This window comes from Eurosta solidaginis, chromosome 5, assembly GCF_040869045.1.
Source record: "Eurosta solidaginis isolate ZX-2024a chromosome 5, ASM4086904v1, whole genome shotgun sequence".
NCBI lineage: Eukaryota > Metazoa > Arthropoda > Insecta > Diptera > Tephritidae > Eurosta > Eurosta solidaginis.
In genome coordinates, this window is record NC_090323.1 from 247448135 (window position 1) to 247475640 (window position 27506).

At 39.4% G+C, this 27506-nt stretch overlaps 5 protein-coding genes across 10 annotated transcripts in view; 4 read left to right on the plus strand and 1 right to left on the minus strand.

Annotated features, from left to right (window-relative positions):
• Positions 1–27506, plus strand: part of LOC137253109 (uncharacterized) — a 486773-nt gene that overhangs the window by 215393 nt on the left and 243874 nt on the right. The gene's annotated exons all lie outside the window — the stretch shown is intronic.
• LOC137253098 (uncharacterized) lies at positions 1977–4279 on the plus strand. The gene is made up of 2 exons (XM_067789461.1): positions 1977–2224; positions 3163–4279. The coding sequence occupies exons 1-2, from the start codon at positions 2143–2145 to the stop codon at positions 4155–4157; spliced, it is 1077 nt and encodes a 358-aa protein (XP_067645562.1). The 5' UTR covers positions 1977–2142; the 3' UTR covers positions 4158–4279.
• nbs (nibrin) lies at positions 4121–17631 on the minus strand. Its single transcript, XM_067789458.1, has 4 exons — positions 17477–17631; positions 16562–17407; positions 5176–6473; positions 4121–4268 (listed from the first exon to the last, which is right to left on the minus strand). Exons 1-4 carry the CDS (start codon positions 17502–17504, stop codon positions 4200–4202), a joined length of 2241 nt encoding a protein of 746 aa, XP_067645559.1. The 5' UTR covers positions 17505–17631; the 3' UTR covers positions 4121–4199.
• On the plus strand, positions 4423–23435 carry LOC137253099 (uncharacterized). Of its 5 annotated transcripts, none has more exons than XM_067789465.1 (5): positions 4423–4550; positions 19880–20200; positions 20284–20394; positions 20894–21879; positions 23007–23435. In XM_067789465.1, the coding sequence occupies exons 2-4, from the start codon at positions 19892–19894 to the stop codon at positions 21341–21343; spliced, it is 870 nt and encodes a 289-aa protein (XP_067645566.1). In that variant the 5' UTR covers positions 4423–4550; positions 19880–19891; the 3' UTR covers positions 21344–21879; positions 23007–23435. The 5 variants fall into 5 exon arrangements, with proteins under 5 accessions (XP_067645566.1, XP_067645567.1, XP_067645568.1 ...); XM_067789466.1 differs by lacking the exon at positions 4423–4550 and adding an exon at positions 18954–19118; XM_067789467.1 differs by lacking the exon at positions 4423–4550 and adding an exon at positions 19507–19631.
• On the plus strand, positions 24890–26000 carry LOC137253100 (uncharacterized). Of its 2 annotated transcripts, none has more exons than XM_067789468.1 (4): positions 24890–25015; positions 25080–25227; positions 25290–25524; positions 25587–26000. In XM_067789468.1, the coding sequence occupies exons 1-4, from the start codon at positions 24999–25001 to the stop codon at positions 25892–25894; spliced, it is 708 nt and encodes a 235-aa protein (XP_067645569.1). In that variant the 5' UTR covers positions 24890–24998; the 3' UTR covers positions 25895–26000. The 2 variants fall into 2 exon arrangements, with proteins under 2 accessions (XP_067645569.1, XP_067645570.1); XM_067789469.1 differs by having other exon boundaries at positions 24896–24915.

The window sequence follows — 27506 nt, forward strand, 5'->3', positions numbered from 1 at the left end:
TACGGACTCAATCAGTCTATGTGAGGTCCTCATGGACCGGCCAGTTCAACCTACCTACCTAATTCCAGTCTTTTACAATATCAAAAATTAAATTGGAAAAAGTTGATGTTTCCATAAGCATGCATGCAAAATGGTCAATGGCAACAGTGCTTATCTGTAAACAATACACACACAAATAATGCGGCAGTTACCCACCGACGTGTGCCGTACTTACGGACGTTTGTCGTACGAAGCACGTTTGACCGAACTCTCAAGCCCGTAGGAATCAATGTGTGCGTCTGTGTACATGTACATAACATATTTGTTTGTGTATTGTTTACAGATAAGCACTGTTGCCATTGCCCATTTTGCATGCATGCTTATGGAAACATCAACTTTTTCCAATTTAGTTTTTGATGTTGTAAAAGGCTGGAATTAATATTAAATAAATATAAACAGATTACATATTTATAATCTACACCTTTACATAATTATTTCGAATTATTTTCACAATTTTTTACACTTTAATTAGGTGTTTTTGCATAAAACTGCAAACGGTCAAAAATTAGCGCACAAAAATTTTCTAGGCAACTCTGTCTAGTGAGAGAGCGATCAGCTGACACGTTCTTACGGAAAAATCCAAATTGTTTTGATTTCTACGTTCCGGGCTACATACGTACGGGCGTTGCACGTCGGTGAGTTTTTGTTTACATTGTACACACATAAGATAGGTCGTATCAGCTGACACGTTTTTCGTACGTACGTTCGTGAGTAATGCGGCAGTTATGTTATGTACATGTACACAGACGCACACATTGATTCCTACGGGCTTGAGAGTTCGGTCAAACGTGCTTCGTACGACGCATAATGCGGCAGTTAGTCAAGAACGTACGTACCAAAAACGTGTCAGCTGACACGACCTATCTTATGAGTGTGCAATGTAAACGAAAACTCACCGACGTGTAACGCCCGTACGTACGTAGCCCGGAAAGTAGAAATCAAAACAATTTTGATTTTTTCCGTAAGAACGTACAGCTGATCGCTCTCTCACAAGACAGAGTTGCCTAGTAAACGTTTGTGTGCTATGTTTGGACCAATTGCAGTTATTAGACAAAAAGGCCTAATGATTGTTTAAAATTTTGATGAAATATCCTAAAATTATTATATAAAATGGGATGTTACAAGTAAATGAGCTAGAAATTGTTATTCAGTATTTGTTTCTGCCATTTGGACCATGAAAAATTGCAATTCCAAAAGTTGATGTTTGCATAAGCATGCATGCAAACTGGTCAATGGCAACAGTGCTTTGCTGTAAACAATACACACACAAATATGTTATGTACATGTACACAGACGCACACATTGACTCCTACGGGCTTGAGGGTTCGGTCAAACGTGTTTCGTACGACAAACGTCCGTACGTACGGCACACGTCGGTGGGTAACTGCCGCATTACACTCGTTTTAAAATCGGTCGTTATTATCTCCAGACGCATGCACAGAGCGTATAAACACATCTAATGTGTGCGTCTGTGTACATGTACATAACATATTTGTGTGTGTATTTTTTACAGATAAGCACTTTTGCCATTGACCATTTTGCATGCATGTTTATCGAAAATCAACTTTTTCCAATTTAATTTTTGATGTTGTAAAAGGCTGGAATTAATATTAATTATATATAAATAGATTACATATTTATAATCTGCACTTTTACATAATTATTTCGAATTATTTTCACAATTATTCAAACTTTAAATAGGTGTTTTTGTATAAGACTGCAAACGGTCAAAAATTAGCGCACAAAAGTTTACTGGGCAACTCTGTCTAGTGAGAGAGCGATCAGCTGACACGTTCTTACGGAAAAAATCAAAATTGTTTTGATTTCTACGTTCCGGGCTACGTACATACGGGCGTTGCACGTCGGTGAGTTTTCGTTTACATTGCACACTCATAAGATATGTCGTGTCAGCTGACACGTTGTTGGTACGTACGTTCGTGAGTAACTGCCGCATTAGGCATTCATCCATCTCCATCGTAATTGTAAAAAAAAAAACAGCTGACAAAACAGTGCTGCCAAACTTTTGCGCAAACTTGTGTATTGTTCACATTTTTTACTCCTTCCAAATAATATTCCTTTTCAAATAAATACATACATACAACCATGTGCGATCTTTGGAATGATTTTGAACTTAAAAAGCCTCCTCAAGTTACATTAAAGGTGCCAAATAAAAAAGCACCAAATGGTAAGCACGTGCCCCCTAAATTTGGAAATATTTTACAAGACAGTACACTGCCTCGTTTTTATCAAGAACTATTGAAGGGTATATCAAAAGACGCGCTGGTAATAGTCTAGTTGAGGGGTCGACTGCTAATACGCTACCAAAAATATCGAGACAGGTGTCAAACGACGCGTCTTGACATCAGTATTAATAATCCGAAGGCGGAAAATAAAAATTTTAACACGTTCAAAAGATATTAACGAAAAACCGAAAAAAGACCCGCGGGTACCTCCGAAACCGGGGGTCGGATCCATAGTATTTTTGCGCAGAACACCTTTCTGCGTTGGCGGCCTTCGGCCGCGATTATAAAAAATAACCCTGGGCTACGCCATGCCAAGTCCGGGTGTGTGGTATAACCGTGGCTACCGCCACGGTGATGCACAATTTTTTTTTGGAGGTACAAACACAACAACAACCACATGGAAATCGCCAACTTCAAATGCAAATATCTCCGGACAGAGATAAAATTTTTCTTTTCCGCCATCGGATTATTGTTCTCGAGATTAATACGCGTCGTTTGACACCTCTCTCGATATTTTTGGTAGCGTATTAACAGTCGACCCCTCAACTAGACTATTACCGACGCGCTTTGATCGATTCGATTCGTTTTTAGAATCGGGAAACGAAAATTTAAAATTTCTAATGTGGTTGTTGTTTTTTGCCAGATTTGGGTCCTGGGTCCAAAGCGCGTTTCAGCAATTGTGAGCTAAAGTAAAGAATTCATTTGTTGTACATTCTTAAGCTGAAAGGTGGTCTGTGCGGATATAAAAAAAAATGTAGATCGGGCTCCTGATTTCGGACCCTCACGGCGTAATTCTTCGGTTTCTTTAATTAAATTGGGTAGTGCACCGTCTTGCAAAACGTTACGCTAGATTTTGCCTATTATTATTATTATCACACAGTGCAACGTCTTCAAAGTGCCATCTATCAATACTTCCGCCGACACCGGCCACAGGAAACAGAGTTTGCAGAAGCAGCTGCACTACTTGGCAGATTAATGGGACGCCGAAAAAGTTCATTTCGCAGTATGATAGGATTTCGTGCTGTTAAGAAGTGCAACACAGCAACCTGTAGGTTACTGCGAATCGACATTACCCGCGAGTTAGAACTATTTCAGGGCTCATTGCCTGACTTTAACCTAAATTCTGCCAAAACTTTGGAATTACCAACAAGGAACAGTTTCGATTATGTATTAATACGTTTACTAAATGTGCATGGAGTTTATCAAAGAATACGAGAATGCTGCAAACAAGCGGCGGAGTACTTTACCAAAATGATGCGCAACAACTTTTTTATGGAAACAAGCACACTTTTATTGGCAGTTTTAGCAAAGCTATATAGTTTAAGTGCATTATTGGATAGCAAATGTGTTGAGCTTTACAATCAAATGCAACCAATGCGAACAAAATTTCCTTTAGCTGAAAGAAGCACACATCATGAATTTGATTTGCCAGAGAAAATTGAACGATTACAAGATAATCAACCGCTTGAAATACCTAAAACAGAAGAAACCTTAGTCAGCTTAGTAAAAAAAAGCGATGATACTACTGTAAAGCAAACACCACAATCTCTAACAGCAACACACAGTATAAAGAAGTTAAAAATGCACCAAAGAATAGATTTGGGCGTTGAAGTGAGCAGAGAATCAGTTACAAAAAAAGTTCATTGTAAAACATTCAATGTAGAACGTGAATTAGCAACTGTAGATGCTACAAAGTGTTTTATAGAAACTGAAAATGTGTCGAGGAAGCAGTCTTTGAAACAAAGCATAACTAAAAATATATTACCACATGAATGGATTGGTGCAACACGCCTCTTTCAACGTAAATTATTAGCTAATGATGACAAAAAAGCTTTGAGTATTTTTAAGAAATTTATTATGACCAAGATCTCTTAATACAAATTACTTGTGTATATATGTAGATACGCCAATGATTAATTAAACCAATGAGCCGCACACCGTGGATGACACAGTACGTATCACTCTACGATTTTGTGGTTGAAATTTCTGAAAAGTAACGATATGTTTTTGTTTTAGAGAATTTGTACAATTAAGATGTGATCATAATGTATGATCACTTAAGTTCCATGTATTTGAATTTGGTGGCTATTGTGACGAAATGAGCCATAACCTTCAAACCAGTTTAAGCGACAAACTGAATAATGCTGAATATTTGGGCAAAAGGAAAATTTTATTTGAGTATTTGATAATTTTTTTAAGGAGTTCATCATGGTTGCATGTAAATGTGAATAATTCCGAATACCACACATTAAGTCGCCGTTTTTCACTGTGAGCTCAAAACTACAGTTAAATTTAACTTATCTTGCTATTTTCTATGCTTAAGAGTCTAAGCTGGGGTTGTAGATAAACTCAATCTAACCCTGCCGCTATGGCTTTTAATATAAAATTTTACTGCGAATCACAGTCCAAAATATAAACTTTAGTTAACTTAAAAGTGAACTAAAAGCGGGTTTGTGAACAGCAATGTTATGAAAGCATACGATTGTGACAGGCAAAGTCACTATCAGGGGGTAGGTAAAGGGATTTAAACCTTGTTTAACCTCCCAAAAAGCAGTGTGGATATTTTGGGGGTATACTCACAGGTAAATCCATACTCAAACTCCACATGCGCAAAATATGCATATGGTCTATTAGCCTTTTTGTCAGTTCAGCGACCCTTCTCGGACGCGATGTTATTGTGATAAGAATTATAGACTTCGTGACGGTGTTCGGCCTGGACGAGGTGCTGTGAATATGAGGGCACATTAGATCAAGAGGTGCATGACCTCACCACAATCTATCTATCGAATATTAATGAAATGACAGCCTTTGTGGGTCATTCTAACACGCATTAAAACTTAGTTTATCGCTTGAACCTGTTTTGTTGGTAAGGGCATAATTAAATACCACTTACCTTAATAAACTTCTTAAAATTTTTAATATTTCCATTTAAGTTATCATTGGCCTGCTCAACGCTCGCTTGTATCCCACTTCCATCGCTATTTCGTTCGCTTGCTTGCAACAAAGATTTTGTGTTCAGCATAGTAACAACGCAGCCACCTTTGATGGGTTCAAGAAAATCTTTGCTGTCATCAACTTTTCCCACACTGATATCATTATTTTCTTTTGTCTCTATATTTTCTACTTCTTTCTTCACTTCTTCTGCTTTAATATGCAAAGCGCCAAGTGAACAGTCCAACCAAGCGGTTATACAAATTTTAGCTGGCAATAGTTTTGGTTTTGGCATTACAATTTTAGGGCGATTATTTTTTGTTTCTGTTTTCATTGCTCCAGTTTCAACAAGATCTGTGGACTGATTCTCATCATCAGCTCCACCTCCACCGCCAAAGTTAAAAAGATCCTCATCCGTTTCGTTGACGTCATCATGACTCTTACGTGTACGTTTAGCATTATGTGATACATTATTTTTGTCAACGCCACCAAAACAAAACAAGTCATCATCATCACTGTTATCTATAACAGCGACTCGTGCACGTTTTGCTCCCTGCTTTGCAGTTAAAGTGCTATCAATTGTATCGCCATTATTGTCGGCAGCATCAGTTTGTGACTTCTCTAAAAATGCTGACGTGTCTATCATAGTTTTTTTGCTTGTACGTTTATTTATCTCAATTGGTAATGGTTTATTGCTAGCTTTGGGTGTTTGCTTAGCAGAACCAGCTGGCTTATCATCGAGATGAGCTTTTTTTGCAGCAAAATTTAAAAGTTCATCGTCATCACTATCCATTTGAGAATCGAGAGTTTCCGGCATGTCTACGGATTGTCTAATTCGTTTACGTTTATTTGCTTCTTGCACACTTTCTTTAACTTCTAATGATGACATTGCAACATCAACTGAATCTTTTCCTTTAGATTCAAAATTTTGTGATTCTATAGCAGCGCTGTCTGTTTGCTCCGCCCCACGAGGCTCAATCCCTTGATTATTGGCTGATTTGTGCGATAAATTTGTACTAGTCGTGCGATCAGTTTCTGGTACAAAAACTTCTGTATCATCAGCATTTAATGGTAACGACGTACTATTTGTCAGAATCAAAGAGTCTTGTTTACAGCTTTCTGCGGCATTCGCTTTGACTAATTCTAATTGATCAGCTGGATGATAGCTAGGATTACAGTATTTTTCTGTTGAACATTGTATTATAGCCAACCCAATCTCAAATTCTGGCACAGTCCGTCGTGATTGAAGTTTCAGGCAATCTAAAAAGATACGTTGTGATTATTAGGAGAAAATCTTAATACATTTTTGGAGTACTGATGAGAGCGATAAATGGAGACTAGTCCCCAGAACCCCAGCGGGCTACTAAAATACAAAATTGATTCAACGAGTTGTGTAGCGCAACCCTTTCAAGGGTTACCAGCGCAATGTATAGCTTCTCCAATCCAATTATCAACCTCACCTATCCGTGACAAACCTTTTTTCTTTAACAGTCGAGGCTCTGGCCGCAGTGAGTTGAGAGGCTTAGAATAAACCCGGAATAAGGCATGCACGTAGGTAGTAAGAGACGACTAAGATTAATGGACCGAACATTGGAGTGACCGAGATAGTAGCTCCCGGCATTCTTGCTAGTTCCAGATACAGTTGTTGTCGCCCCACCTAATAGCTGCGACCGATCACAAATTGTCATCAATATCCTCTAACGGGAGTCCAAGGAAACTTGCTGTTTCGACAGGGTGGACCATAATGAAAGGGGTGTTAGAGGCGTTGGTTCCACATTACAATTAAAGAGATGGTTAGTGTCATGTGGGGACACATTGCAAGCGGGGCATACATTTTGTATGTCGAGGTTGATTCTGGATATGTAAGAGCTTAGCCTGTTACAGTATGCAGAAGGAAGTTAAGCCAGAGTGACTCGCGTTTCCCTGGGGAGTATGCGTTCCTTTCCGCAAGTTTTGGGTACTCCTCCCTGAGTACTGGATTCACCGGGCAATTCCCGGCATAAAGGTCCGACGCCTGTTTGTGGAGTTCACCAAGGACCTGCTTATGTTTTTTTGCTTCATACGGCTGAGTGCTCAGGTGCCGTATTTCCTCAAAATGCTTACGGAGATGACTCCTTAGGTCCCTAGGCAGTGTCGGCTCATCAATCAGATGTCTGTTGGGATGCCCAGGTTTCTGGGTATTCAACAGGAACTGTTTGGTTAGCATCTCATATCTCTCCCTGATGGGGAGTATTCTCGCCTCATTTTGTAGATGGTGTTCTGAAGACATAAGAAGACAGCCCGTGGCGGTTCTGAACGCAGTATTTTGGCAGGCCTGTGGCTTCTTCCAGTGGGCCAATTGCTTTGTATGTTGTAATGAGCGTTTCTTTGTCTTTTCCCCAAGTACTGCCAGCAAGGGATTTGAGGATTTTATTACGGCTCTTGATTTTGGGAACAATTGCGGCTGCGTGCTCACCAAAATGTAGATCCTGATCAAACGTTACACCCAAGATTTTGGGGTCTAGGACAGTCGGTAGCGTAGTGCCATCGACGTGGATGTTCAAAATGGTCGACATTTGGGACGTCCAAGTTGTAAATAAGGTTGCGGATGATTTAGTCGGTGATAATGCCAGGTTTCGCGAGGCGAAAAAACTGGAGAGATCAGGGAGGTAGCCGTTTATTCTTTTGCAATGCTCATCGATCAGTAGGCCCGGGCCTGTAGCCATTATTGTGCAGTCATCGGCGTAAGAAACGATAGCAACTCCTTCCGGTGGCGAATGTAGTTTTGATATGTAAAAATTAAACAAAAGTGGGGATAGGACACCACCCTGTGGCACCCCTTGTTTAATTCTTCTTGGATTTGATGTTTCGTTTCTGAATTGCACCGATGCCTGCCGACCACCCAGATAATTTGCGGTCCACCTTTAAAGACAAAGGGTAAGGGTAGACAAAGGTAAAGGGTAGACCCTTCCAAGCCGTGCAGTAACATGCCATGGTTGACCGTATCAAACACTTTTGATAGGTCTAGCGCTACGAGTACTCTTCTAGCGCGGTGGTGGTGCTATGGAGTTTTCTAAAGCCATGCTGATGACAGGCTAGCTGCAAATTTGCTTTGAAGTAGGGAAGCAAAATGGCGTCTTGGCTACTGGCGATAGGAGAGATATCGGGCGATATGACTCTCCTATGTTAGCTGGTTTCCCAGGCTTTAGTAGCGGAACCACCTTGGCCATTTTCCATTTTTCGGGTATGACAAAGGTGGAAAGAGACAGGTTGAAGACATGTGATAAATATTTGAAACCCTCTTTCCCTAGACTTTTAAGCATCGGCATGGCTATACCGTCTGGGCCCACTGCTTTGGATGGTTTAGCATGACCGATGGCATCCTCAACCTCTTTGGCGTTGATGGTAATTGGTGACGCGCTGAAATTATGTTTACGTACGTGTCTGTTGGCCCTCCGTCTATTTTTGTCGACCGTAGAATGCATTATCTATTGTCGGCAGAAAGCGCTCGCGCATTTTTCGCATTCGCCAAAGGCGATGGAAACTTTGTCATTGTGCCTAGACGGATTCGATAGGGACTTTACAGTGGACCAAAGTTTACCTACACCGGCAGAGAGGTTACAACAGCTTAGGTGCTCCTCCCATTTCGCCCGCTTGTGTTCATCCACAAGCAATCTGATGCGTTGGTTTATATCCCTTATTTGGGGGTCGCCGGGATCGGGCGGAACGCTCGAGCGAAATAAGTATAGGTAGGTGGTCGGATGCCAATGTTACCATCGGCTCCCAGTTGATGCATTTACGAGTTCTGCGCTCACGATTGAAATATCCGGCGAACTATGATAGCTTCCTACCATACGTGTGGGGGCGTCTCCGTTTATTGTGCAGACCGTCGTTTCTTCTATTTAATCCGCTAACATCTCACCCCTACTGTCCACCCGCAAGTTTGAATGCCATAGATCGTGATGGGCATTGAAATCGCCTAAGATAATGCGATTGTTTCCAGTGAGTACGCCGCTGATATCAGGGCGGTATCCACTGGGGCAACAGGTGACTGGAGGGATGTAGGTATTGTTGTTACAGCGATAAGGTTGCTCCCCGAAGGCTTTGTGGAGTGTTATCGATGTGATGGTCCTTTGCTGGATACAGATCCGGTACGCCCCGGTACCACAGCACCATTAAGGTGCTTGGGAACGATTTATGTGGTCTGGATCGACAAAAACCTTAGATTTGGAGAACACATAAATTATTTAGAAAACAAAATTGCAAAAAAAATTGGTTTTATGTACAGAACTTGTAAATATATTAGTCAACGACACAAATTATTAGTGTATCGATCAATTATTGAACCGCACTTTATCTATTGTCCAACAATCCTGCTATTAGCAAATGACACACAAATAAAAAAACTGCAGATACAACAAAACAAGGCAATGCGATTAATTTTAAAATGTTCGCTTAGAACACCAAAAACTACAATGCTAAATATGTTAAACTGGCTCAGTGTAAAACAGTCGATATATTATTTCACATTGAAATTTATACATCATATGAAATTAGGAATAACACCGAATTATCTGAACGGGAGAATACATTTTAATCATGAAATACATAACTATGGAACTAGAAGCAGCGGAAATATAAGACTGCCTAGAGTAAGAACGGAGTTCGCGAAGAAGACTTTAGAATATATAGGTTATAAAATGTACAATGAATTACCAAATGCGATAAAAGACTGTGAAAATATTAATAAGTTTAAAGCAAAATTATTTTTATACTGTAAGTCATTAAGCATGTAATGTATACAATTTATTTATATATATATATATATATATATTTTTTTTTTTTTTTACCTTGAACTAGGTCTTAAAGACCGTAAATAAATAAATTATTATTATTATTATAAACATTAAACCTTCAGGCCATCCCCTCCCTTCCATTAGGAGCTTGGGGTCGCCAGAGCCTCGTCTGTTAGTGAAACAGGATTCGCCGCGGACAGGTGAGGTTGACAATTGGTTTTGGAGAAGCTATATATTGCGCTGGCAACCTGAAGGGTTGCGCTACACACCCCTTGAATCTGGTATTTTAGTCGCCTCTTACAACAGGCATACCTACCGCAGGTATATTCTTCCCCCTTATCCGCTGGGGATGTAGATGTTGATTTCTAGGTTTTGCATCGCCCGACCGGACAGATAATCCTTGACGTTCTAAGACACTGTCCCTGCGGTCGATGTCGGGATCAAATATATGATATTGCACAGTGTAGTGTGTGATAAACGCGAGGCCGCCTCCATTTCCGCTCTCGCGATCTTTTCTGTTGATATTATACCCAGAACAGGTCTGCAATGCAGATCTTGATGTGAGTTTAGTCTCTTGAATCGCAGAAATGTGGATGTTGTGCCGCTTCATGAAGTCGACTATCTCCGCGCGCGCTAAGGCGCAGACTACGGGACGTCCTAAGACGTGAACAGCAAGGAGCAACAAAGGATTTATAGAAGTTACGTGGACGTCTGGTTTTGGGGTCTAGCCCAGAACAACGTGTCCGATGCAACCATCCCTTACACAAGACACACTGACAAGAGTATGACCGTCCTAAAAAGATCCTTTCCCGGCAGATGCAGCAAAACCATTTCTCAGGAGCGGGTCAGGAGACGGACCCGGATTTGGTTCGATACCTTCCCGGAGCAGTCCCGCTGCGAGGAGCTGCTTGGAGGATGACAATTTGTGGGAGGGACGCAACAAATTAAATGGGGTTACACTGAAATGGCAGTCCTTGGTCGGAAAAAATTCCGAGTCGCGTACATAGAACCGACGGCCTTGGGAATTCCAGATAGAGTCGATTCAAATTGTACCGATGCCCATATCAGTAACACTCCCTTAAAAAGAGTGTTTTAGCACAATCTTTTTGCGGTTACAACAAAAACCAGTAAATAGGTATAAGTCCTGGGATTTCAGTGCGAGTGTAAACTACTCTTAAGCTCGAATAGAATTAACGGTGATTCGAGGGGTTGATAAATTTTGCACTTCCTACTAGAACCTCCAGACCTTTTCAGCCCAATTCTAAATAAAAATTCCGTGCGACTTTTTCCCCTTCTCCCATTCCTCGTATTCTAAATAAAAATTCCTTGTGAGTTTTTTCACTTCTCCCTTTCCTCCTATTCTGAAAGATGTTCGAAAAAGCGGAAACCGGTTATGGGAGAAAAGTAGGTATTATGAATGTGAGGGAGAGGGAGATTTCTTTGCCATTTCATAGGAGTTTTTTCACTTGTTAAATTAAAGGGAATGCATCAGAATAGTTAAAGGAAATTGGTTCTTTTAGAAAGAACACTTATTTGTACAAATTTGTTTTGGTAATAGTCTAGTTGAGGGGTCGACTGCTAATACGCTACCAAAAATATCGAGAGAGGTGTCAAACGACGCGTCTTGACATCAGTATTAATAATCCGAAGGCGGAGAATAAAAATTTTAACTCGTTCAAAAGATATTAACGAAAAACCGGAAAAAGACCCGCGGGTACCTCCGAAACCGGGGGTGGGATCCATATTATTTTTGCGCAGAACACCTTTCTGCGTTGGGTGCTTTCGGCCGCGCTTATAAAAAATAACACTGGGCTACGCCATGCCAAGTCCGGGTGTGTGGTGTAACCGTGGCTACCGCCACGGTGATGCACAAATTTTTTTGTGGGTATCAACGCAACAACAACCACATGTAAATCGCCAACTTCAACTGCAAATATCTCCGGACAGAGATAAATTTTTTCTTTTCCGCCATCGGATTATTGTTCTCGAGATTAATACGCGTCTTTTGACACCTCTCTCGATATTTCCGAGGATCCGGCTCCTCGCTAACCAGAACGAGGGCCTTAAGACGCAGAGGTGGCGTGTTATAAATAGCAGCGCGGAAGAAACGGGCCTACGTCTCGACGTGGGCATTGATGAAGAATCCTACCAGCTCACACGTAGGAATGGATTCAAGCTGCACTACAGGTACGGCTTGATCCAAGTAAGACCCTGGAGGCAGAAGCTACCAGGGAACAGTGAGCGGCAGGAAGACAAGGCGGTCGAGGACGCCGACATAGGTAAGATGTCGGACGAGGACATGTCAGATGCGAGCACCGACACCATCAAGGCTCGTGTGACTACAAACTCTCGCACCGCAGCGAGCAATAGCGATGAGGCCGCGGAACAAACGGAACAACAAATACCCACCTCACAGGAGCTCATTGAGGGCTTGGACCTCCAAGAGCTGGCACTGGACAAGCGGGATGACAGCGAAAGCGGGCTGTCGGATTACGACGACCCGATGAGGCCGGCCGGGCCAAAATGACCGGCTAAAGCATACAGATAGCCCAGGTCAACCTCCACCACGCCATTGCAGCTTCGGCTGTACTGGCGAGGAGGTTTGCCTCGGATGATCTGGGCATAGCCCTCATACAGGAACCTTGGGCATACAAGGGACAGGTGAGGGGCCTTAATGTAAGTAACAGTAGAGTAATTTGGGATCTCTCCCAGCAGAGACCTAGAGCTGTGTAATGTTTAAAGCAGACATTAACTATTTTTGCATTACAGAGTTTTTAAGTCGAGATCTGGTGGCGGTACAAATAGATGCGGAAGTCAATGGTGAAGACTCCGGCATTGTGCTAGCCGCAGCCTACTTCCCGGGGAACGACAACATGGTCCCCCCAGATAACGTACAGAAGCTGGTAGCTCACTGCAGAAGAGCGAAACTTCCTCTAATCATAGGAAGCGATGCTAACTCCCACAATACGGAATGGGGCAGCAGTGATACCAACCAAAGGGGTGAGCGTTTGCTAGAATATATAGCCAGTAATGATTTAAGCATATACAACGTCGGGAGTAAACCGACGTTTGTTACGAGAGCTAGGGCAGAAGTCCTTGATATAACGCTCTGCAACAACCTAACTGAGAATATGATCTCGAGATGGAGGGTCTCAGAAGAACCCCCCTTTCGGACCATAGAATCATAAGGTTTGAGCTGGGCGCTATGTCGGGGCAAACCAAACCTAGAAGAAATCCCAGGAAAACAGACTGGGACAGGTACAAAAGTATTATAGAAGCTAACATAGATAGCCTTAAGAGTAAAGGCAGAAGTACCAATTGTACCGAGTTAGAGAGCAGGGTGGAAAGGGCAAATCAAATAATGATAGATGCCTATAACTCCAGTTGCCGGGTCTCCTTGATTAAAGGTAAGAAGGCAACCCCCTGGTGGTCTTATGACCTGACGTTGCTAAGGAGGAAAGTCAGGAAACTCTTTAACGAGGCAAGTAGAACCGGCAACTGGGAGGAATACACCCAGAATCTAACTAAGTACAATATAAGGAGATAAGAAAAGCAAAAGGGGAAAGTTTTAGGAATTTCTGTGAGGGTATTTCCAGCACGCCTGCAGCGGCAAGGCTACACAAGGCCCTAGCCAAAGAGCAGAGACAGACAAACCTAGCAATCAGACTCCCAGACGGTACCTATACCGAAATGGGGGAAGAGCGAGCAAAGGCCTTGCAGCAAGCGCATTTTCCTGAGGCCTCACCGCAAGTACCGGAACCTGTGTTCCCCAGAGTTAGACCAACCCCATCAGACTGGCAACTAGCAAACTCCCTCTTTTGTGAGGCCAGAGACAGATGGGCAGTGGAATCTTTTGAGAAATACAAATCTCCGGGGGTGGATGGCATCTACCCGGCGCTAATGTAGCAAGGGACACAGATCATCCCACATCTCGCCAGGATCATGAGAGATAGCCTGGCACTGGGATATATACCCACGATGTGGAGAAGAGCAAGAGTAGTATTCATACCAAAAGTAGGTAAAAAGGACTATTCACAAGCGAAGTCCTTCAGACCAATAAGTCTAACCTCCTTTGTCTTGAAGGCAATGGAAAAGATAATAGACCAAGAAATCAGGTCGAACGCCCTCAAGAGCTGGCCCCTACATTATAGCCACCATGCCTACAGAGCGGGTAGGTCCACGGATACAGCTCTGCACCAGTTATCATCTGAAATACAGAAATATGGAAACAACACTTCGACTCCATGAAGACTAGGGCCACGAGGTCCATCATGGTATGCAAACGTCTAGCAGGCAAATCATGGGGCTGCAGTCCACACGTGCTAAGATGGATGTATACCATGATAGTAAAACCTATGATAACATATGGCTCAATAGCCTGGGCATCAAGAGCAACTCGGGCGACGACGAGGCAAGCACTGTCGAAACTTCAGCGACTGGCATGCGTGTGCATCACGGGAGCTAGGTGCACATGCCCCACAACAGCGGTGGAAGCTATCCTCGATCTAACCCCGCTGCATTTATCGATAGAGCAGTCAGCCAAGCGAGCCCTCCTTAATATCGTCGAGGGCTCGGGCAAAGGTAAAGTCATATCGTCTCGGAACATGGAGGAATTGAGAGAGAAGATCCCAATCTCTCACTCCCGAGGGATGATATCCTCAGGCAGATAGTATATGAGAAAAGATATAAAGTAGAACTGGGAGACAAGGGTACGTGGGAAGAAAACAGAATTGAGAGCATTCAGCAGCTAAACAGTATAGTATGGTATACCGATGGCTCGAAGACCCCAGAGGGGATTGGATCTGGAGTCGTTGGACCCAGAGCCAAGATATCAATACCCCTGGGAGCATACCCGAGCATTTTTCAAGCGGAGGTATTCGCCATAAGCCAGTGCGCGGACCTGAACCTTCAGCGAAAATACTCCAATGAGAAAATTGCCATACTCAGTGACAGCCAGGCCGCCCTCAAGGCCATCTCGGCATTTGAAATAAAATCAGCACTAGTCCTTGAGTGCGTGGAAAGGCTGAATCAACTAGGAGCACACAATGAACTACTGTTGGTCTGGGTTCCTGGGTTCCTGGGCACAGGGGAGTCGAGGGAAACGAGCAGGCGGACAGCCTGGCCAGAGAGGCAGCAACGATACGACCTATTGGTCCTGAGCCGTTCCTGCCAGTAGTCCCGCAGGAAATTAGGGGCATCTATTAGCAGAAGAAAAGGAAAACAGGGAAAAACACTGGCGTAATATGCCAGGCCTGAGACAATCTAAGCTACTGTTAGGGGGTTACTGCACAACTCGATACAGGGCATTTATAGGCCTCTCGAAAAATAAGCTAAGAATTCTAACAGCTATTCTTACAGGACACTGTAGACTGAACAGTCACATGCAAAAGCTGGGTATAATATCGAACAACACATGCCGTTTTTGTGATCGATCAGCGGAGACGGCGGACCATATCCTCTTGGAGTGCGATGCAATCTCAAGACGTAGAGCTAAGTTTATGGGCTCACCATGGCCGGAGCATTCTCACATCAAATCCCTCAAGCCAGGTGAACCGCTAGGGTTCATCAGAGATGTCGGCTTGGATGAGGTGTTGTGAAGCAGTTGAGGGCACAATAGACCAATGGTCGCAGTGCGATCCTCAATTAATTATCTATCTATCTATCTATTAGCAGTCGACCCCTCAACTAGACTATTACCTTTGTTTTAAAATATGTACATATGTACATTCTACCACAATATTCTCACTGTTAATACAATAACAACAACCACAATATTCTTTATTTTAAGTAGAAAAGTATATCATAAGCAACATAAGAGCTCTTGGTATATTTGATGCAGCCTTCCAGAAATTGCGCAAGGATTTTTAAGAAGGCTTAAATAGATTTCGGCATATGGCGAAAGGCGAACACAACTCGACTTGCCCGCCAGAAAATTGCTTTGCTGAATGAAAGCAGGCAACCCCAGCGGATTTGTGTTATCCCGCTGTCTTCTTCTTCATATGCTCCTCTGTTGATGTTGCTATGGCACAAATTCATTACTCATTTCAGTGAATAAAACATGAAATGCAACACTGTACCTTGTTTATGTTTTAGTTCTTAGTTTCAAATAAATTTGCAACAATAATTAAACCTTTCAATTTTTTAAACGAAATAAGAAATGCGCAACGAAATTTCAATTCACAAAACAGCTGACTTCGAAAATTCGAAATTCCTATTTCCCATTATTCTTCTCCCTAGGAGAAAAGAATTGGAGGAATTTTTCCGCGGGAATAAAAAAATCCACGAGAACAAAATTCCGCGAGAATATTTAGAATTGGTCTGTTCTTTGTGTCTTTTCATTTACCTCTATGCCGGCAAATTTTTGCAAGAAATGGTGCCGTGTCATTGGTGCTCATGTTACAATGATTTGTATAACTGCATTAGCTTTGAATGTTCGTTTGCCGCTCACTCTAGTTAACTTAAACTCGACTTGAAAAAAATGAAACCGTCTCGATTTGAATGGAAACAACTGTTCCTTCATTTCCGTCATTCTCTTTTCATACATTCATTTATACTCTATTCATTTACACCTACCTTCAATTGTGTTAATTGTTTGCGAACTTTGCGATTCCGTCGATGGAACATATTGTATTACCACTACATCATTCCTAACCAAAAATGATTTTTGTATGCCCTCATTTAAATGTTTACTCTTGCCACCAGCTTTCTCAACTATTGGACCATACGTCTTAAAATGATGAACATGCAAGAATACAAATGTTAAGCTTTTAAAAATTTGTTGTCTTTTCGCATTATAAGTCAAATCAATATTATTAGGATTTGGTGGTAGATAAGAAGTAACTTGTGGCATTGAATGTTTTCCACGACGTGCGGCTTGCACTATATTACGCCAGTAATCACATGTGACGATAGGCTTTTGATCCAGCAATGCATGCAATAATTTAGAAGTCATATTAATTTCAGCGAGTGTTAAATGTGTGTACTTTTCATTCCAACCATCATTTAAAATGCAACCTCCTAATACATCCAGGTATTGTTTTAACAGTTGCGCATTTTCTGTTGGTAATACTGATGTAGCAACAAATGGTGTTATATTTGTTACTGTCCACATGCTTTTCAAAACGCCAAAACGTATACGATCCCCATGAGCTAATGCTATTTTCACTTCTTTGCCTATACCAACGTTTTTGATAATGCCATCATTATGGAATGTGCCATATTTAGATCCCGCATCCTCAAGTTCCAACAATTCATTTACTTTACTACTATCGCTAGCATCTGTTTCATTTATTTCTTTTGCTGTAATGTGTAGAAATGCATGGGCACGACTAATTGAGGAATCGTCTGCTATTACCAAATCAGCGCCAACTCGCCCCACTGTGTACTTTGATTTTTCACTGATAACAATGAGGACATGGCCTGCAGAATAGTAGGACAATTTTATTTGTACTTAATTAATTAATGTACTTAATATTACACACAACTTACCTGAGGCAACATTTGTTAAAAGCCACATTTTAAATTGAAGCACTTGCAAAAATCTTAATTTATACACAAATTTTAATAACTTCGCAATAATGTTAGGTGGTCTGTTCGACAGCTGCAAATATTTGCAATTTTTGAGATCGAACAAGAATGCTTGTGACAGTAATCGAAATTATTAAATTATCGACTGTTCAAACACATTCGTACTCATGAGTCCAACTCTGTGATTTGTGTTGTGTACCCCTTTGGGTTGACAAAAAGTTGTTAATAGGCATCATCCGGTGGCAAAATCCTGAGCCAGATAAATAATTTTGCATGTAAATGCAACAACAACGATTTGAGCCAGATAAATCCAGATAGTCTGTGTCTTCTTCGTTTATTTGTTAAATACTATTCGATCTATAGCCAGCCAAAGGTTATCATCACTACTGCTGTCTTTTAATGTTTATTAACTACTTTTCTTTAGTTTTAAGATTTACATTTACATACATAAATATTTCACTATTATCTGTTATATTTAATTTAATTTGATTAATCTAATTTATTATTATTATAAATGTTCAATTTTTATAGCTCATGCTATTCATGACTAGCACTGTTAAATAGTTTGCCAAAATTGTTGTGCTAGGAACAAATTTTAAAATATTTACGTACATACATACATACATAGAAGTCTGGTTCAATTTGTGAGCCAGATAATAGCCGTGTTTTTTAACACGCGCGTATACGTTTCGTTTGCGCGTGTTAAAAAACGCCTATCTTCGCTTAGATAATGCTTAGGAGACCCATCTAGCGGCTGTGGTTAAACAACTAGCTACAGCAACAGGGTGTACCGAAAAGCGGAGATGCAACGCTCTGATGGCCATAGGGTATAACATATAGCTGAATCAGTTGCGATGAATTGTGGACAAACATAGAATACATAGAATTAGTGTAGAGGGTGAAACAAAGACACATATTTCAGTTACATCTGAGTATAATGCGTATTGAAATTTAGTAGGACAAAATTTATGCGCAGCAATTTCAGAGGTGTATTTATAGTTTCTCGACTAGCAGTCAATATAAAGTTTAAGCGTAAACGGATATACGCGTGTTAAAAAACACGGCTAATTTTTTAATTACTTCTTTTTAGGTTGGCAACGCGGCCTTTAATATACCTACTTTTTCAAAAATAGATGTCGCTGCTTAGCCTTTCGCCGAATGAGTTAAATGAAAAACAGCGGCGACATCTGCCTATCACATTTCACGTGTGCGAAAATTTCACGACATCTGCTTCTCAAGTCTGGCAATGATCCAGAGCATTCCCGTGAGAACTGATCGTGAGCCGGAGCTGTAAAACTCACTGAAAGACGGCAAATGTTTTCGCTCATTTAACTAGAGTTCCCAGTACTAGAAATATCGGGAACAAAAATAAAATCTATTAAGTTGTTTGTCACTCCGTTCATGTATTAGTCAACAAGAGTCAAAATTACGTTGTTTCATCTAGATTCGTTAAAAAGGAAACCAGCTCAAAACAAGTGGATTGCAGGGCCAAGTACTTTGGAGAGTGTTATCGATGTGATGGTCCTTTGCCAGATACAGATCCGGTAACACTCCCCAAAGCCTTCGGGGAGCAACCTTATCGCTACAACAATAACAGGGCCAGGTACTTTGCCGCTATTGCGATAGCCGAAATGATCATGCTACCTCAGAATGGCTTAAGATAGTGGTTCCTAACCTTGGCAAAGTTTTACAAAATGATGCCGTTAATAATTAAAAAAAAACCAAAATAGTCGATGGGTGTGTCTTTATTCTGCTGAGATGGGCGGGTGACAGCTTTTTCGTACTTTGATAGAATTTTTCTAATAATTCAAATCTTTGCCAACATCAGGGAAAAGTACTAAGGTCTTAAATACATAAATACTTTTTTCGCTTTGCTTCCATTTTACAGAGTCATAAGTAAGCTATGGAACGCCTTCCCGGTTTGTTTGTTTGATGAGACAAAGCTTTTTATGTAAATCCGCCCAAATTGTACAAGGCCTGGATGCGCGTCAATAAACTTATAGGAATGAGTCCGATAGGAAGAACGGGTATTTTTCCGATATATTTTGTAGCATCGATAATTTTGAAAAGTTCGCCCATCGAGTGCGTACTTGCAATATGGGAACAGTGCTAACAGGTAACGAGTTTCTACCACTCTCAGCACTCTCATTTGTATTCTCAGCTTTCATAAGAGGGATGTTGCATTAACATTTGGCATTTTGTTTATTATCCGATATACATACTTTTGTTTTTTTCCCGAGTGTATTAATATAATGGACGTTGAGAAGGAAATACCAAAACTAAAAGATTTGGGTGTAATTTAATATGCTTTTAATATATTTGCCGTGAATAATAAATCGTAATAATTTAAAATTTGATTTTTAGAAATGGCCCGATATGAAATACATTCGCTTATTTGAGTTATACAAACAGCGTCCATATTTATGGCAAAAAAATGCACCAAATTATATGAAGAACTGGAAGACACAGAAGGCATTGGAAATAATTGGAAAAGAGCTTGGTTGTTCTGGCCAAGAAGCAAAAATGAGATTTCGTTCAATGAAGCAAACGTATCAGCAGGTCGCAAAGAAAATAGCGCAAAATGGTGGTGATGGCAATACTGAAGTACAGTGGCGTTTCTTTAAATATTTATCCTTTTTGTCAAGTGAAATTACGAAATATGAACGTGTAGATATTACGAACCTGGTAATTTTGTTTATTTATTGTTTTTTAGCTCGAATATCAATGCGGTATCTTTAAATACAAATTAATATTATTCTGCAATAAAGGCCCCAAATAATGGTTCTGGCAATACTGAATCACAGTGGCGTTTCGATCAAAATATATCTCCCTTGCAAGGTGATAACTCATTGTCCGAATCAGTCGACGATAAGAAACCGGTAAAAGCAAAAATATTTTATTTATTATAAATTAGTGCAATAGTTATTTCCGAAATTTTTATGAAAAGAGGTACAAATGGAAATGGTTTTCAGTAAAATTTTTAAATATTTCCTAGTAGTGCTGTTTAGCTTAATTATGTAAGATTGCAATTTTAGATTTTTTTTTCAAAAGTAGAAAATACTGTTTTACTATTATATATATGTGAACCGGTCTATGAAAAGGTGGCTTATGACTCAAAAAACAGCTGTTTCTCGCAATTTCTTTTTTGAGTCATAAGCCACCTTTTCATAGACCGGGTCACATGTGTTATTTTATGTCGGGCTGTTTACAGCATCTTCGGTTACCGCTCACTGGCTTGTTATTTCACAGACATTTATAAAAATTAGTTGCTTCAAAATTGGCATATGAAAAAGTTCTTTTAAAAAATACCATATGTAAACAGCTTGTAGCAAATTGCTTAAAATAAAGACAATAAATAAGTGATTTTTCTGTCTTCAGGAATTCAATAATGTCAAGACATTAATGGACTTCACCCCTAACTGTGAGACGAGTGAAGCCTCATATTCACAGCCATCCTGTAGTAAATATGTTGAAACGTTTACACCTGAAATTATACCAGAAAAGAAATATTCAGAGGAACGGCAAAAAATATCATGTGACGCAGTTGCAACTAACAATAACACCAAAGTGTTTCAAGCTTTTGGAAATACAATCAGCAACCAACTTGAAGGATTTCCCGAGGAAGAGGCGTATCAACTTATGGCAGATATTCAATCATTTATGTCGCAAAGAAAAGTGGCATTGATAAAGAAAACTTACACCACAAGCAATCAAGTGTGCCCTGTACCTCACCAGCGTTACTACGACAACGGAACGAGATTGGAAAATGAAACGAATGAATCAAATAATTCTATTAAGGTTGAAAGTATTAATTTAGATGAGTATTGATGAGAAATTGCTTATAATAAGATTTTTGTAGAAATTAATTTATGCGTTTTTCCTTTCTGTGCGAATTTAAACCAAAGAATATAAAACCCTTCTAAAAGTGGGAAAATTTTCTAACTTGGGGGAAATTTACTTAAAAAGAGTTATCAACACTAATTTTAAAGCCTTCCGCGATTTACAACCAGATTGACTGAATTTTGTATGGGCAAAGAGGATAGATAATATTCATAATTATAATTATCTATCCTCTTTGACTACGGGTGCTGATATGTATACTATCTGTGCCAGAGCGTCTTCGCTTTGATTTTGTGTATCGTTTCTTTGTACTACATATGTTAAATATAGAAGTGAATGCATTTTTCTAAAATATTACACAAATTTGTTGTATTTCCAAAATCTATAATAAAAGTTTTTTACATTCTTTGCATTCCCATTTCTTATTTTCAAGATTATTATAAAACCTCCAAATATCTGACAAACGTTTCGGGGTCATGAATTTGTTAATTGAATCGCATGTGAATTATGCTAGAAATCTGCAAGTAATAATACGTATAATACACGTAATCGAAGAATACATTTTAGAAAAATATAATTGCAGCCAATAATGTTAATTATTGAGCTACAATGCTGATGATATATAGAGATGGGTCGTTTCGTTCTGAACTTGCTCAATTGACCGGGTCACTCAACTGAACAAGTGAACTAGATCTTCGATTTCGGTTCTATTTGTTCTTTTAGTTCTTATCTCTTCTCGTTCGCGAGCATTGTAAATTCATACATACATATGTACGTAGAATTTCACAGTGAACACGAATGTCGATGATGCCACACACTAAAGATATGTATATGTGGCACTGTTACAAAAAGATATGTGTGCACTATTTATGAAAAACATCTTTTGTAAGAAACTAATTATTACATTCATTAAACTTGTAAAGTTCATATTTACAATTTGTGTCTGTACTCTTTCAACTTCCTGGATCTTCCGAAATTTGTAACTTTTTTTGAAGTTAATTATACATATGTATATATGTTATTTTATTTATTCATAACACATTTAAATATACCTACACAAAGCATTGCTGCATACACACCCCATCTATACTTGTCGACTTTTTTCGTGGGTGTGAGCAGCAGTGAACAAATTTGCTTGAAAAATGAGTACTTCGATTTCGAATTCTATGAGTACTCGAGTCCGTGTATCCGAATACTAAATTTTGCATATTCGCGTACCTGAGTACTTCTACAGTACTCGAGACAGCTTGACTCGGCACATCACTATTGCAGATGCCGTCCGGAGTCGGCATAAAACAAGTACGTTCCGTCCCGCCAATTTGTAGGAAAATGGAAAAAAGCACGACAAATTCGAAGAGAAGCTTGGCCTAAAATCTCTTCGGAGGTTATCGCGCCTTACATTTATTTTTTTTTAAGCAGCCAAATTTTAGAAGCTATAGAATAGGTTGAACTGGCCGGTCCATGAGGACCTCACATAGACTGATTGAGTCCGTAGTGTTAAGCTATAGAATAAAAAAGGCCAAATTAGTATTGGTGACGAAAACGAAAAAATATCTTCAAATATATCCAATCCAAACAGAATTAAAGATATCTAGCTTCTTCCAAATTGCATAAAGAATAGAAAATAACGATATAATGTTTTCCCTCTTAGGAATTCAATAATGCCAAAACATTATTAGACTCAACGATCAACTGTAATGTGAGTGAAATCTCACAACCATCATGCAGTAAATGCCCTCAACGTATGAGGGATCGAAGAAATTCTCAGAAGCGGCGAGAAATATCAGCTGACTTTGATGCAACCAACAATAATAATATCGTGTTTCCAGCATTTGCAAACGCCATCAGCAAACAACTTCAAGCATTTAACGAGGAAGACGCGTATCAACTTATGGCAGATATTCAAACATTGCTATCACAAAGAAAAAAGGCAGTAATAAAGAAAAGTGGAACAATAAACTCCGACCAGCTTTGCTACGACAACAGAATGAGATTGGAAGAGGAATTGCATGATAATGATAATTTTATTAAGGATGAATGTGCTAAATTTGACTAGTAAATAAATAACTAATATGTAAAACATTTGTTTGGGCGAGTTTGGCCCATAATCATATTAAACTTTAGGCGATAAACAATAATGACGAAAAATTTTGCCTTACCCATGATATTAATATTCAGGTGTTGTCATACCTTTGACGTTTTTCCTTATTCTGACAAGTTTGGCATGAATATTTTATTGGGTTGTCTATCTTACATAACTGCGATTGGATTCTACTACGATCGGAGTATATATTACTATACGTTTAAAAATATAATAGACATGTTTTTTTATATCTATAGACGTTTACGCTTAAAGGCCAAATTAAACTTCCTTAAACCTAACGCCATAGTAGTAACCATATCCATCTCCAATGTGATCGATTAATGGTGCCTTAACCTAAAAATCGTGAAAATTTCATATAAATGAAGAAAACGCAAAAAATTACAAACATATTCCACAGAAAACAAGTATCTTAGTCAAAACGTATCCAAAACAATAAATAAAATATACAAAAAGTTAATAAATTCACCAACTCAAATATTTTTAGGTTATGGATATGGCGAAAAACCAAAAACCAATTGTATGGTTATTGCGTTAGCGTTATGCTATGGCACCATTAATCGATTACGTTGATTTCCGTAAGATAGGTTCGATCAGCTGTTTTATCTGGGGGCCTACTCTGTATTGCGATGCGAAAGGCAGTGCGATGCGAAAATAAATTGCGATGCGAAAGGTAATTGGAACTCTGTAGCTCTATCGCATCGCTAACAATGTCGCTTTTTTATTTTTCGCTAATTTTTTTATATGTATTTTATACGTGTTTTTTATTTATTTATGCGTGTCCACTATTCCACCCAACCGATTCAGCTATATGTTATACACAGCCATACAACAGAGGGTTGTGTCTTCGCTTTTCGGTGCACCCTGTGCTGTAGCTAGTTTTTTAACCACTGCCGCCTGATGGGTCTCCTAAGCATTATCTAAGCGAGGATAGGCGTTTTTTTTTTTGCGCGCAGACGTAGACGCGTATAAAAACACGGCTAATAATTATATAAGCCGCTACTAGAATATTTTAGGCAAAAAGACTAACGTAGCTTTGTATTCCTCAAAACAATATAGCAGTCAACTCCTGTGGCCAACAATTACCCAGAGTTTTAGCAAAACCCTCACAAAGTTCTAATTTAGCAAAAAAATTACAAATAGAAATAGTTTGACATCAGCAGCCCGTCGCCTGTAACCATTGTGAATGATGACAAAGTGTGTTATCTTATCTGTCAACTGCCTGACAGGCTGTTCAAAGTGGCTACTTTTCAGCGTTTTGACAGGCTGTTCAATATGGCGGCGCCTATCTTGGGTGATAGAAAGAGATACAGAATGAGACAGCGATAGTCATTTACAAATCAGGTGATCCAATCACTTTGGAATTTTGACGTTTATGCAGAAGATATCACACTTAGCATTCACAATGCCTGTAACTTTTGTAGAGACAAAATGGCGTGTATAGGCACAGTCTTATGAAGTAAGTTACAGACAAAATCAGTGCTTCCAGCTTTTGTGATGTAGTTTTTATCGTCTTTTGCCATCCCTAATTAAAAAAACAAAATGTCAACAGAGGAAATGTAGTACTTTTGTTTATATATTTTAATTCAATAAAACGTGATATTCATCTTATTTTAATTACAGAAAAGATACAAGAAAACGTTGGACGAAGGAGGAGACATCACTTTTCTTGCAGTGCTACAGGGCGCGAAAAGAAGAATTTAAGCACAGTCGGAAAAAAAAATATGCTTACCAGAATGTTTTGCAAGATTTGATGGCACAAGGTTTTTTGGTAAAAGTTCTGCAACATCTTCATATTCTAATAAATGTACATGTAATATTTTAATATGGTAGGATACCACTATAACAACAAGGACATTGGAGGCGAAGATGCGCACTCTGTTATTAGCGTATAAAAGCGGATTGGATAACAAGAAGCTCAAAGGTGCTTCTTTAAAAAAAATTCCATTTATGGAGGAAATGGAAGATATTTTTGGAACTGCGCCAGTAGTCACTAGCTCACGCACCTTAAATTCACGTGATCCAAAACAGAAGCCATTATCTGATAGCTGCGTATCAGCGGTTGCAGGTAATTATTTCACTGGTTTGAGTCCTATGGTTTTACTTTAAAACATTTTTTTTTGCTGATAGGTCCATCTTTGTTGCGTAACACTCTGTCGTCCAATGGAGAGTCGTCATCCAACAGAGTAAAAACAACACAACCGTCTTGCCATGTTAGCGTGTTTCAAGCTTTTGCAAATGCTATCGGCAAGCAACTTGAGGGATTTCGCGAGGAAGAGGCATATAAGCTTATGGCAGATATTCAAGCTTTACTATCACAGAGAAAAATGACATTAATGGAGACAACTGAAACCACAAACGATCCGCTATCCTATGACATAACGAAATCGGAGTATGAATCCAGTGATTCAAATAATTTTGTTATAAATGAATACTAAAGCTAAGTACCACTTTCATGTTATACATTTTTTTAAGAAAACATGCACTGGTTTTCTATGCGAGTTTGATCTACAATAACATTTACACTTAATTCCTCTCAAACTATGATAAACAGTCTAATTTTATATAAAGGGTAAAGTCATGAGATCGACTGTGTTTCCCTTGGTGTATCTTAGTGGAGTCTGTTGCTAAATCCCTGTTTACACATGCACTAATCTACAATAAATCCAAAGTTTACACCATCGTGCAATAAGTAGAATCAAAGATGAAAATTTGGAATTTGAAGTGAAAATGTATGTGGCATGTTCGTGCGGAACAGCTATTTTTTATTCGGGAAAATATGGGCATCATCCTTTTTCCAGGAGTATTTGAAGACGTTTTTCAACCCTTGCAGAATCGAATGCATATGATTTGGCAGTTTCATCACAATGACGGAAAAAAACTGCGGGTATTGTAAAATGTGGTTGCAGTCGTGAAATCGATGTTTTGACTTGGCTTTCACTATCAACGGAATTAAATCTTATAAAATACTTTGAATGAATGTAAAGGAAAAGCTTGGCCCAATAACCCAAAGAACGAAGAAGTAATTCGGTATAAACATAAACCCAGGTAACTTAAAATTGTGACTGCTGGGCTGGTAAATGACGGATTTGCTACCAATATTTCATGCAGTATCAATTGTTTCATGGTGTTTAAATATTATCTTAAAGTTGTATTACTCTGATCTCTGATCTCTGCGTTTTGGGCAAAGTTTTATTTTGTCAAAACATATTTCCAAAAAACCGAAAATGGCCACTGAGCGCTCCGAAACCGGGTGTGTCCATTATAAATTCCTAAACGTTAAGAATCTTTGAAATGCTACTTTGGTCTAGGTAGGCAATGGAAAAGTAAAGCCCTCTCTCGGCATTTGCATATGCGGCTTGGCAACCACGCCACTGTTTGTAGCCATAATTTTGAACCCCATTTAATTTGTTGCGTACCTCTCACTTCTTTTCCAACACTTTTTACTAAGGCTGTGAACTGCATCCGGATTTTTCAACTATCCGGATAAACCGGATATTCGTATAACCGGATAGCTAAGCAAAAAATCCGGTTATCCGGATAAACGGATTCATAAATGGAAATCCGGATATCCGCTGTTCGGCTATCCGGATACGTAAACGGAAAATCCGGATATCCGTTTGTCCGGATACTGGAATATAAAACTTGAATATCTGCATATCAGAACGAAGCAAACATCGAAAAATTATTCACAAAATATTTTTGTAGATTATTAAATTAACGTCAAAAATTAAAGAGCTACAATTTTACAAACAAGTGAAAATAAGAACAGTGCCATTTGTTTATATTGTGAAAAAACACTACAAAACAAAGGATCGACATTAAGTCTATGGAGCCACTATCGGGGTTTCCATCTTCAAGTGAATGATATGGACGCAAATGCTTTTCGAGGTTTGAGCCCTGTTATAACCAGTCATCCATACAGTGCACATACACTTCAATTGAGTGTTAATTTAGAAATTAAACCACCTAATTGGTGTTGAGTCATCCAAAAGGTTTAAAACTGGTGATGAGTTTCAATCATTCGAGTAAACGTACATATGCTCTCGA